This window comes from Sceloporus occidentalis, unplaced genomic scaffold (genome assembly GCF_023333645.1).
Source record: "Sceloporus occidentalis isolate IW3139 unplaced genomic scaffold, rSceOcc1.0.p SCAF_1, whole genome shotgun sequence".
In the NCBI taxonomy this organism is placed as follows: Eukaryota; Metazoa; Chordata; class Lepidosauria; order Squamata; family Phrynosomatidae; genus Sceloporus; species Sceloporus occidentalis.
Window position 1 is genome coordinate 82,176,569 of NW_028316981.1, and position 13,376 is coordinate 82,189,944.

The 13,376-nt window shown below is 39.0% G+C and overlaps 1 protein-coding gene across 1 annotated transcript in view; it reads left to right on the top strand.

The window, feature by feature from the left end:
- SPINK5 (serine peptidase inhibitor Kazal type 5) overlaps positions 1-5,873 on the top strand; it is a 39,576-nt gene extending 33,703 nt beyond the window's left edge. The window contains exons 11-14 of the mRNA XM_089516576.1: positions 2,892-3,019; positions 4,119-4,182; positions 4,845-4,966; positions 5,771-5,873. Coding sequence (XP_089372702.1) covers positions 2,892-3,019; positions 4,119-4,182; positions 4,845-4,966; positions 5,771-5,873 — 417 coding nt within the window. The remainder of the gene's footprint in view (positions 1-2,891; positions 3,020-4,118; positions 4,183-4,844; positions 4,967-5,770) is intronic.
- Positions 5,874-13,376: the final 7,503 nt, after the last annotated feature.

Genomic DNA, 13,376 nt, shown 5'->3' on the forward strand with positions numbered 1-13,376 from the left:
ACCTGTATCTAAAACAAAGGATGCAAATACTGACATTTTTATCAGTGCACTTCAGATCAGTGGCACCTTTTCCACTGGGTGTTTGTTCTTGTTCTGTGTCTTCAAGTCATTTCCAACTTATGGCAACCCTACCATGGGATTTTTCTTGGCAAGATTTGTTCAGCCTTTGCCTTTGCCTCTGAGACTGAGAGAGTGTGACTCATCCAAGGTCACCGAGTCAGTTTTCATGGCCAAGCAGGGATTTGACCCCTGGTCTCCAGAGTCATTGTCTGATGCTCAGACCACTTATACCACATTGGGTGTTCACTAAAAGTGCTATTATGTTGCTTGATTAATTGCAGTTAATAAAAAAAACAGCATGGCTTGGAAAAAAATGTCTGGTATCACATGTGAAAGTAGAAGGAAACAAGTCTACATTGTTATTATTAAACTGCAGTAATTAAATATGACTCTTCAAATAAATACCAGTTGAGGAACCAGAATGCTAAATACACCAGGAGAATCACAAGGGGGTTCGATGAATTTTTTTAACATCTGTTATGTAGGGAAGGGCCTTTAGTGCAGCAACTGACTATAAAGAATACTATTGTGAGCCCTTGGTATCATCTAGGATTTGGTTCCAGGACCCCAGTAGATACCGAAAACTGTGAATGCTCAAGTCCCATTACAATATATACAGTGGGGTAGTAAAAAGGTGTGCCTTATATAAAATGGCAATATCAAGGCTTTTTTTCTTTTATTTTTGGAATGTTTTAAAAAACATTTTCAAACTGTGGAAGGCTAAATCCATGGATGAAGAATCTGTGAATATGGAGGGCCAACTCTACAAATATAGCATGATTATTTATACATTCTCTCTGTGGTTTAGCCATGATGTCAGAATGCCCTCTCCCAAGAGATACTTCTGCCTGGTGACAGATGGAGACTCCCTTCATATTAGAATCATAGAGTTATAAAACCATAGAGTTGGAAGAGACCACAAGGGCCATCCAGTCCAGCCCCCTGCCATGCAGGAACTCTCAATCAAAGAATACCCGACAGATGGCCATCCAGCTTAATTAATATGGCCATATTAATTTGGCAGTGAACCCTCTGAGTTTTCTCCGAACCTTGAAGGAGTTATTAAAGATGCGGAAGCTATTTTGGAGATAGTTTCAGCATTTTTATAGCTTCATTGAAGCTTGGGCTAAAGCAGGGAGCATTTCCTCACCTCATACTTGGGAGCCCCCAGATGCCATTGTGCCTGGCACCAACTTCACAGATATTTTCACTGTCATGCTAGGACTCAGGTTTGTACTCAGACATTTCTAAATACTGAAGTGTTGCTGCAGTCAGAACTGTTGGATGCTGTACTGTTTGGGTTTTTTTTAATGACATGTTTGTTTGCTGTGTTTTAATCTAACTTTTACAGTGGTATTAACACTGTTGCCTTGAATAAGCTAGATCAGGTAAATAAATAAAAGGAGTTCTATCTAATTTTTATATTGCTTGTCTCCCAGGGACTGAGAATCCCAAGAGGGTGTGGGAGAGGTAAAGACCCATAATGAAAGCTATCAGATTGTCTCACAATACTTAATACTTATTTATTTATACCCTGCTCTTCAGCCAAGCCTATCAAAACAGCTTACAATTTGTTAATTAGACAAAAAGGACAGAGGGAGGCGCTGAGCAATTTAAGATGTGAACTGGTGAGACAGACTGTTCTGCCATGTATTCTGTCAGTCTTACAACACTTGGGTCCTACTGAATAGTCAGTTCCATCGTACTTAATTGGACTCACAGTGTGTGTTTTAGTTGACTCAGGAATAGATCCCACTGACTTTGTGTGTCTGATACTTTGACAGATTTATAGCTTGCCGGTCAGCAAGTGTTTTCAACATAGGTTACAGTTATACTATAAGAAAATGTACCACGGCAATGCAGCAATAACAAATTGTTTCCAACTTAAGGCAGCCCTAAAGAGGACCTATCATGGGGTTTGCTTGGCAAGATTTGTTCAGAGTGGATTTGCCCTTGCCTTAGGGTGAGAGAGTGTACCTTGCACAAGGTCACCCAGTGACCCAGTGGTTTTCCATGGCTGAGTATGGATTTGAACCCTCGTTGTAGTCCAGTGCTCAAACCACTGCATCATGCTGGTTTCCATCAGGTATCACAATAGAACCTTATAAAAGCCTTGTAATAGTTGTACATTAAAAATAGATGGGTGGAATTAACATAAAGGAATATCTGAATTATGGAAAGTTTGCCTAAAGAAAAAGATATTGACAGCACATTTAAAAGGCCCCATTATCTGTATTTTTCTTACTGAACTTGGGATATGGTGACAGAGCTTAACGGAAGCCTTCAAGTTGTTGTTTGTTTTTTTTTAAAAGTCAGAGGGACATCCAGAGATGGCCACCAGTCTGATAGGCAGGGAAAATGGCAAGTTTTTGTCACTAGATCTCAAAGAATAGGAAGGGAAACAAAGGAGATGTTTGGGGTCTTTTTTGCTTGGAAGTTGTCAAGGACTACACCCTTCATAGGAAACTTGGGATCAACCTATTTATTAGAAAATGAGTACATATTTATTTGGAATATATGCCATTAGAGATGTCCCTTAGACTGATATATATTAGGTTTGTCAGAATTAGGATGTCTCCAACCACCACTGGTGTGCAAACCCATCCATCCTCCCCCAAAGTGTGTTTGCCTAAAAGTAATTATTCTCTTGAGATTAAACTCTTGGCCTTCTGGTCAATGAATAAAAATAAATATTGATTTTATCAGTATTCATTTCCAGTTGAGCCCATTAGCAAGAATTACTCTCTTCTCTTTTTATAACTAGTTTTGATCATTTCAATGAAGTGGAAAAGGATGAAAGGACCCTTTAACTCTTGTCTTTCTAATTTCAGTTGGGCTGCAGTAAAATTCTAGCTGCTCTAAATAAGAACAGGACTTCCTGTGGTAGCCTTTGGTCTCCTGTTTGTGGCACTGATGGAAAAACATACAGCAATAAATGTTTCCTGTGTCTGGAGAGTGTGTGAGTATAAACAGTCATCCTTGGTTCTCTGTAAATGTGACCTGACATGCAATAGGCTTCACTGTGGGATACTAATTGTGTTTACACCACTGCAAACTATCCACCTCTTAATTTGCTATGACAAGCACAGAAGTCAAAAGGATCCTAATTAAAGGGATGAAGGAATAATTCAGCACAATGGTGATGCATTTATGAATGCCATTCCTGGGTCATGATTCATTTGAGAGCTCCAGGAACGTTGAATAACAGCCTAATCAAGAATGAAGAGAAGCTTCCTTTGTGAGAAGAGTACCTTGAAAGGCATGCATTCAAATACAGTGAGGCAAAACAGTGACTCTCAGAACAGAAAGAGACTGTTTCATACCATGCATAAGTCCACTTGTCCATCTATCACTTGATCAATAATTTATTCTAAATAAATTTATATGCATCTTAACAAGTTCCCACAAAGTGTTTGATGAAGCTGTTGTCTAGATTCTGACCTGCTAAGATTCAATATATACAGCCATTGCATGCTAGACGGTGATGGAAATTCAAAATGGCCATTCATGGTACCTAGTCCATGCATCAATGCCCATATGTAGCTTTGGGTCGCCTGGTCCATGCATCAATACCCATAAATTAACCCATGTAGCTTTGGGTTAATGCTTTGCAATTTTTCTAGCTCTCACAGTTGAGTCCTAAACAGAATGCCACACCTGAGAGAGCATGTATATGAGTTGTTTGCCTCACATCCCAGTGGTCCCTCAGCTGGTCATCCAAAGATTGCTGGTAATTTGAGCAGAAGCAAACAGGCCTAGCATCAGTACCCAGGGTCCAGTGGGATTGTCATTGGCCATAGCATTTTGTCATTTTTTTCAATATGGTGTCCTAATGTGCTGAGAAACCCTTTCCTGTTATGGAGGAGGAAATTTGCATGACTTATTTACTTGTGCCACTTTCCTCCAAGCTTGACATGACTATTTTGTATCTAGTACATGTTTTCTTACATCTGGTTGGTGCTTATTATGCTGTAACTTGGCCATAGGCTTGCCTTATTTCAATGAGCCTTTGGTGTCTGCAATAATGACATGCCACTCAACACTTCTACTCTTTGCAGGAAATCTGAAGATACCCTCACGCTAAACCATGAAGGTGAATGTCCTGAAGTTGTTCATGGAATGGTGAGACTATCTTTCACTCATAGTGCCAAGGATCCAGGCAACATGATCCTAGGCATGTTTCCTTGGAGACTGAGTATAGGTCCTCCTTGAGTGCAGAGTTCATTTCAGCCACTAAGCCATCACTGAATTGGCTCTTCTTCCACTGATGTAGCACATGCACAGTTTAATGGGAGACAGATGGAAAGCAAATATCCCATGATTTATAATTGTCTATAATTGTAATACAATTTATAAAAGGCTATAATTGTAATACAACTGATTATAGTATAAACTGCATCTTCAAAATGTCATCCACTGAATTTCTCTACATGGAGAACTGTTGAATTAGAATGAAAGAATGGCACATCTGCATGCGACCAGTGAATCATATTATCTGGCATTCATTTTCTAGTGATGGTCAGCCTGTTTTCCCTGGCAAATGTACAGGAAGTCTATCCTTTCTTGATTCAACTTTGTGAATAGTTTGAGGACAACATTAGGATTGGGGGTAGTTTATTGGTGTACTTCAGTGGAGCTACTGAAATGTATTTTAGATATCAAAGATTACTCATAATCTTTCAGCCTCTTATCAAATGATAAATGTAATGGGACAAAAAGAGACAGAAAAACATAGCAGGATTTCTCAAGTGTCCATTCTAGTAATTTAACTACTGTTCCATTAGGTTGATTGCAGCAAGTATCCCCATACAAGAGGAAGAATCCTTTGCAAGAGGAGCACCCAGGAGATTTGTGGCACAGATGGGGAGACACATAAGAATGAATGCATGCTTTGTAACAGAATCCTGTGAGTATATCATCAAATGTAAACAGGACAAACAAAGAAAATGGCATCATCCCAGATGCAGATTGGCCATGGGGAATTCATGCTGGCAGTTGATAGGCCATCTTTGCACACCAGAGCCACAGGCAGGAAGCAGAGCTTCTCCTGGTGCAGTTTTATACTCTGCTAGTGTTTAAAGGAGCAAGATGTCACTCCTTGATGCCCATTCATGAAATGTAGGCAGAATAAAAATCAGATCTAAAAATAAAAGCAAACATTGCAACAGATATAATAAGTATTTTTTATCTCATGAGAGGTTCTCTATATCCACAGATATCCCTGATTAGTATAAATTATCAGAATCCACAGAATATAGTCTGTGGACTGTTAAATGAAATTAGGCTGTAATTCCAATGCCAACTGATCTAGGAATAGATCATATAAATTCCATATGATTTAACCATATGGGGCTTTTCTTCTACATAAACATGTATGTTGTTGTTCTATGCCTTCAAGTAAACTCCAGTTTAAGGAAAGCCTGTCATAGCATTTTCTTGGCAAGACATATTTACAAGAGTTATGCCATTGTCTTTCTCTCACATTGAGAGAGTGTAACTTGCTCAAAGCCACCCAGTGGATTTTCACGAGTGAGCAGAGAACTGATTCCTCATCTCTTGGTCCAATATTCAAACCACTACACCATGCTGTCTCTCCTATAAAGATATGTATAGAATTGCACTATGAGTGTGATAGCCTTTCCAACATTGATATTATTGGGGCTGTGTGTTTGTTTTGCTAATTTTCTTCCTTTCTCTCTCTTTTTTTTAGGAAAACAAAATCTGAGATTGGTATAAAGAACATAGGACCGTGTCCCAAGGTTTGTTCTGCTCTTATTTTACAGACTGACTCCAGACATCTCAATAATTTGTAATAATTAGTAACCCATTGTCTTGCTATGTAGTGAAACAATAAAACTAGAGAAACAAATTGTGTAAAATAAATCTGAAACCCTTGAGACTGGATTGCTTATCACGTGCACATTTAACCCGACTGCACCCTAACGGGATGCAGCTGGGATGCAGAACGCAAGCAAGAATTATCACACATAATTTGCCAACAGTTCCGCTGGCCAAGTACAGCTCGGCTGCATCCTGGCTCCCAGGCACGCATGGACGGCTGCATTGCAAAGCTGGGTTCTTTCTGACTTGGAAAAACAGCTGCCGAAACGTGCCTGGGAGCTGGGATGCAGCCGGGCTGTATTTGGGCAGTGGAATTGGTGGTGAATTACGTGCAATAATTCCCGCCTGCATCCCATTAGGGTGCAGTTGGGTTAAATGTGCATGCAATAAGGTGGGTTTATGATCATCTTATTTCTAGTACTGCTTAAGATATACATTCTGTTCAAGTTTTTGAACGGTATTTTAGGAATTATTTAGATGGTTAAAATAATCCAGGATGAATCCACCCAATTAAGTTGTGGGGGGAGGGAGCACAGGGCTGGCGAGCATGTGTGAGCAACAGAACATGGAGAGATGTGCAGAGATGCAGCTTTGGTTTTACAAAAATAGTGTGAACAACAAACCTGGAATGCATGAGTGAGATTATTCTCATCATTGCACTAAAAAAAATTATGTCTGAACAACCCCTTAGAGTCTTGCAGCATAAAAAGAGGAAAGCCCAGCCCCTTGAAAATTTAGGGCAAGGAATATGACTTTCATCTTTCTGGATGCTATAGCATTGTATCACACCCCACAACTGTATAAATGTGCTGTATAACCTGAGGCTTTACTATTACTCTGTACTGCATCTGAGGTAATGGGTTCATATCCATGAAAGCTCATGCTAGAATAAAAAAATAGTCTTAAATGTGCTGCCAAATTTATCTATTTCTCCCTCTCCTTTCCTCCTTTTCATTCTGCTCAAGTCTTTCTAACACACAGCACCTTCCATTGTATAACAATAATACCGTGATTTTCTTCACAGATTTAAAAGAGTTCCAAGTGACAGAAAGTTTCAGGAAGAAAGACATACAAAGGTAAAACAACAGCAACATAAAAACCAAAATTACTTGGGGGATATCAAAACATTCAAACAATATAGGCAAGCACATTTTTTAAGCCAACACTTCAGTTGAAACTGTTAGTTCATCATATGCATGTTCTCAAACCCACAACTGCCAAGATAATGAGAATGTAGAGTAAATGTCAGGAAGGCAGTAACAGGTACTGATTGCTAGTCAGAAGAGACAGCTAAATTCTAGTTAGCTCTAGTACAGCACAATGACTGAACTATGAATCATGAATTCCATGGTTCCTATCTTGCTCATACAGTCAACTCAGGAGCTGACATTAGGTCAGGAGCAAGGAGGGCATGATAGCGCCCTGTGGCCGGCACCCCCTCATGCACAGCAAGCCTAAATACCTGTTTTCCTCTGCAGTCCCTCTCAAAACATTGTGTCACGTCCTGTTGCCATTTTGAGATGAACTACAGAGGTACTTAGGAGTAGTACAGGGTTCTGAGCTGCATGTGGGTGAGGATATTTTCACGTGTTTTCACATGTTTTGTGGCTTTCTGGCCCAAAATGGCACCATTTTTTAAAAGAGGGGATTCAAGGCTTTGGGGGGACTGGTAGAGAACCTCAGAGGGCACAAAAATGGAATCCAGAGGCCACATGTAGTACACATGTTATACATTTTTCCCTTCCCTGCCTTAAGTGAATCACTCTTTTATGGGTGAAAGAGACTGGCAGAAGGGACAACTTGAATCCGCCACTTGCAATGCTGGATTGGGGCCACAACAACCACATACCACAGCCCCAATCCACCTCGAAGCTGGCAGAAAAAGGAGCAGCAAATAGCCGGCTTTTTAACCTATGCCATGGTTGGAAGCTGGCTTCATGACATTCTGGCAATGTGTGTTGTGTAAATGCCATGCTGCTTGAGCAGGTGGCTTGGGAGTGTGCAGTGTGTAAATGCCACACTCTCAAGCTGTCTGGAAGGTGGTGCAAAGGGGCAGTCTATTTTGCCCTTTAGTGTATGTCCCCTCATCTGTGATACAGGTTGTAATAATACTGATATTTCTTACAGAGTTGTAGGGATAAAAGTGTCTGTGTGCCCTCTTCAATATGTGAAAGCACAAAGCAGCTGTTACTTCCTCATATCTGCTGATTCCACCCCTAAAAGTTTTGGAGTTTATCACACTAGCAAGATCCCATGGGAAAATGGGAGTTAAATGTGATTTAACATGAAGAAAACCCAGAAATGCCCTAAGTTTATCACACGACATCGTAGTTAATAATGCAAAGTTAAACCGCAGTTAAAGCAGAGAAAACCAGCAGCTTTTTACCTTGAAACATCCTGAAAGTAAAAAGCTGCCGGTGTTCTCCACTTTAACTGCAGTTTAACTTTGCATTATTTTGTTTTGGAAGCAATTCAGTGTGATAAACTTCCTGAATTTGCAAGTTTTGGTTAAATTTGAATTTAACTTAAATCATGTTTAACTCCCGTTTTCCCACGGGATCCCGCTAATGTGATAAAGCTGTCTGTCATTCATATTGCCCTCAGCCATGCTTACTTCTGATTTTGGATTCCAGCTAGTCAGAAAGTCAGTACAACTCTTTGGGGTTGTTTGTTTGTACTGTTCATAAGCAGTTTATGGAAATGCCACAAACAAACAACTGGGAAAATAAACATGTTAAACCATGAAATGCAGCATTAAAATGATTATAACAAGAAAATCAATACCTTGACCTGAGCCTGGAAAACGGTTGGTAATGAATGCAGATCCTTCCAACAGAGAGTGATATCATCATGGTAGCATATACCAGATACAGAAGCCTAGGTGCTACATTGTGCATCATTTGAACCTTTTTAAAATGTTTCCCAAGGATAGCCCACAAAGGGTTGTGTGTTGAAAGATGCATCCATCCAGGGACGTAGCTAGGATTTTAGGAAGGGGGGGGGGGGTCCAGACTAAGTGCCACCATTATAATTATTCATTTTTCTAATGGAAGGGGGGGTCCGGACCCCAAGAACCCCTCCCCCCTTGGCTACGTCCCTGATCCATCTTCCAGGTTCTGCTAATGGAAATATTTTCAATGGCAAAAATTGCATCATTGGATTCTGGCCTTAAGCTGTATCAGTGGTGTGTGTATTTGTGTACCTTTAAGTCTCCTGTTGACTTATGCCAACCCCATGAATTTCATAGGGTTTTCTTAGAGAAGGGATAATCAAATGTGGCTTTGCCACTTCCTTCTTCTGAAATATAACCTACAGCACCTGATATTCATTGGCGGTCTCCCATCCAAGTACTAATTAGGGATGACCCTGATTAGCTTCCAAGATCAGATGGGATCCAATGCCTTTAGGTTATCAGTGATATTTGTATGAAAATATAACTAAGCACATTATGTGTATTATTATCGTGTTGTTGTTGTTGTATGGCTTCAAGTCATTTTCAACTTTTTGCAACCCTAAGGTGACCCTATCATGGGGTTTTTTGAGGGTGCATGTGTGTGACTCACCCAAAGTCACCCAGTGAGTTTCCATGGCCAAGTGGAGAATCAATCCCTGATCTCCAGAGTCATAGTCCAACACTCCAGTCACATACTATATCATTATTATATAGTGTTATAATAGCCATAGCCTGCATTACAGAGAAGTATTTATAAAGATTTTGTTCACTTCAAACTACTGGTGCTGAATTCCTTTTGTTTTCTCCAGATGGAAGAGCTGGCCTTCAGAATATCTGAAAATGCTGAATCCTCAAGTGTTAGAGAGCATGTCTTCATCCTACAATTAAGGAACAATTTTAATTCCTGTAAAGTATGGGCAACAGCCCTTATACTGGACTGTGTGGGAGCGAGGGAGAGACATTACTAAACCAGGAAAATCATTACATTTGCTATTCTGGTCATTTCCTTATTGAGTTATAGTTTGACCACTTCCAGAACACCATATCACACCCACAATTCACAGTAAAAATAAAACAAAATGTCCCTAATTGTTCCTTTTGTCCATGTCTAAGGATATGTTTAATTATCAGAAGACTTTCTTTTCTTTTAATCCTTTAATTTGCTAGTAGGAGTAAGAAAGTTAATTGAGAGATCTTCTGATGTTTAAACAGACTGATTTCTTGAACTTGAATTTATTTTTTATGATTTTATGCAACATATGAACACATTCCTTAATACCATTCTTCACAGGTAATTTTCATAACAAAAATGTACAGTGGCTATAGGTCCAAAACACACTGCAGAAATAATCCAGTTTTAGACTACTTTAACTGCCTTGGATCAATGCCAGGGAATTCTGGGAACTGTAGTTCCATGAGACATTTAGCCTTCTCTGTCAGAGAACTCTGGTGCCACAATAAACTACAAATCCCAGGATTCTCTAGCATTGAATCAGGGCAGTTAAAGTGGTCTCACACTGGATTATTTCTGCAGTGTATTTTGGACCTAAGTGATCTTCTGACATAATACTGATTTTTGTATATTTTATTGTTCAATAAGACATCATCTTCTGTATCTTTCCTTTCTGAACCAATACCAAAAATCAAAATTTGCCTACCCTGCAGGGTTCTTGTAAGGCTTATGTAACCAGCTTCATCATAGATTAGATGGTTCATATATGGCTTCTCCCAAAGTATAACTTGTATTTGTAAAATATTGCATTTGCAGACAGTTGACTTTGTAATGTAGTAGAAATATATTACTTTTTTAGGGGTTCTAACGGTATTAAAAAGCAGTGGTAAATAGGCACTATCAAATTCATTTTGCAATCAAGCTATTCTGTCTGATGTTTTCTATAAACCCCTGGAATAAAGATGATTATTACAGGTAAAATGTACAGTTAGCTTAGGAAGGACCATTAATCTCAAAGCTTGGCTTCTTGTTTCATCTAAGGGTTAAACTGTACTGTTGTGTTATGTATCATGCAGTTTATAATCACATTTTTTCCCCAAAAAGTACATGATGTCCCAAACAGGATTGGGATGGAGAGGGGAGGGAGTTTAAAAAATAAAGGTTTCCCCTTCCTATAGCCAATGAAAGAGCAAATTTGCAGGAAGGAGTACCTGGGTGTAATGTCCCCCACCCATGTAGAATGTTTCTGGTCTGTACTGAGGTGCTGCTCAGCAACCTGAATGTAAAAATGGAAGTGACTCTAAACACCATTCTGTCTGTTTAACATAGTATGTAGTTTAGCCTATAAACTAAGTTATTCTCAATTTTAAGGAATGACTAAGTTGTATAGATAACGCCAAGTTGGCACTGTGTGGTTTCATGCCTAGTATAGACTGCACAATTTCCCCTCAAACTGTGTTTTGCTTAGCAAAATCAGTCACAGACAGTAGGACTGCAGAGGTGGCCATTCCCTAAAATTTTCACAAAATTGTGAATTCACCAAATCTGGACAAGTGCATGAAAAACAAAGGAAGCACCAAAGCACAATGGAAAAAATGTCAGGAAAAAACTCTTCTAGAACATGGCCACATAGCCCGAAAAACCCACAAAAAACTACAATGGAAATTGTAAGCACAAAGTACGTGCAGTAAGTACAAAGTAAGACATATTTAGAATTGCCAGTTGAAATAAGGGACAGGCTCCCAACCCTTCAGTGGTTGTATAGAGGAGGGAATTTCTTCAGGTGTTGCTTGTTACATGGCTGTGTGACCAAAAAACCCCTGCTGAAATACCCTCTTCTACACTATCATTGAAAGGTTAGGAGTTCTGTCCTTTATTTCACCTAGTAACCATAGAGATACTGGATCACATTTACCCCTGCTTCAGCAAAACAGATAAAATCACACAATAGTTGTTGCTACACTATTATGACCCGGATCCCAGAAGTAATCCACAACATGTGATACAAGGAATACTATGAGATAGTTTTAGAAATTGTGATGTGTGCTGTGATTCCTAGAAAATATCATGTGCATCAGTTCTGTTGACTGACACTAGAATCAAGTAGACAGATAATGCAATACAGCATCACCATTTAAAGCTTCAAGCCAAGAAATGGAGATACATATATGCTGGTGAAAGGTCTATACCTCCACATATTTTACTATGGATAAAGTCGTTAACCTTGAGCCTACTGTATCATCAGTACGCACCTCACTGCTTGCTGAATCATGATAGACTTTTGTAGTATGATACTCCAGCTGACAGGCTGCATTCCCTTTAATCTTCTATGGGAAGATGTCACAAGATAGTTAACAGATATCATGCTTAATAGTCATAGTTGTGTATCTCTTCCTTTCTTGAAGTGTTGGTCATTTGATCTTTAGCATTCTTATAAAATGTAGCTGCTCATTTGTGTATTAAAAGGGAACCACTGAATTTCCCAAGCTCCTTCTGTTGACAAGGACAGGTTGCAAAGCAGTCATAAGCATATCTGGCAAAATGTAGTTATAGAGCTCAACGAGACTGTGAACCATGCTGAGACATGGTTACCAATAATACCTAGCTTTATAATTATGTTCATTTGTAATCACATCTGCCTTTACATGCTCAGGGGAGAAAGAACAGCTGGATAGAGATTTAAAAGGATAACAAAGAGTTAATTCTCATTTGTATAGCTCATTTTTCCTCTGTCACTTTTCTATAGCTTCATTCCTTTGCTATTGTCCCAATGTTGTATTTAGAAATTTTGCAATAATAATAATAATAATAATAATGTAAACTACTTACTCCATTTTATGTTAGTGAAAATACAAATAGAGTGAGCATGCTAATTACTTTAGTGTGATTTGGGTCTTTGTAGTTCTTGAAAAATAAGTTTGGATAGCAGTTTGTTTACTGTTACTCTCTTCAGTGTGATTTTGGATCAAGATTTCAAGTGCTAACAATAAGAGAAGGAAGACACCCTTTTAAAAAGATTTGAAATATAACACAATACTGTCTTTCCCTGGTCTGAACATATGTTCAATTTCACCAGTTTCCTGGTGGACAAATGTGAAGTCTATGGTGCATTCTATAAATCTACCACAATTGCCATGTTGTAGTCCCTGCCACTTCATCTTAAATGAGTCCAGCAACTATTTCTACATGTCTTTAGTGATATCACATTTTATTAACTATATCAATGAAATTTTGCTTACCTTTTATCTCTATAGCGTAAGGCCCTTCCGAATGATAAATCAGTTTTGTTTACATTTTCATCTATAAGGAAAAGACGATTGTTAAAAACAATATATTGTGGTGTGTATTTTGTTGAATTTTACTTTAGTGCTCCTCTGTGCTACTGCAAAACCTATTAGATATCACTACCAGAATACCTCCTTAGGAGTTTCTAGCAATTACAGTGGTTTCTCACTCCTTTCAACTTTGGACTCCACATCACCACAACACCAAGGATATATTCTTTGCTGCTTTGGAGTAGTTAACTTCTAGATGGTGCTGACTTTGTTACAGATCCTCCTGGCCACTGGT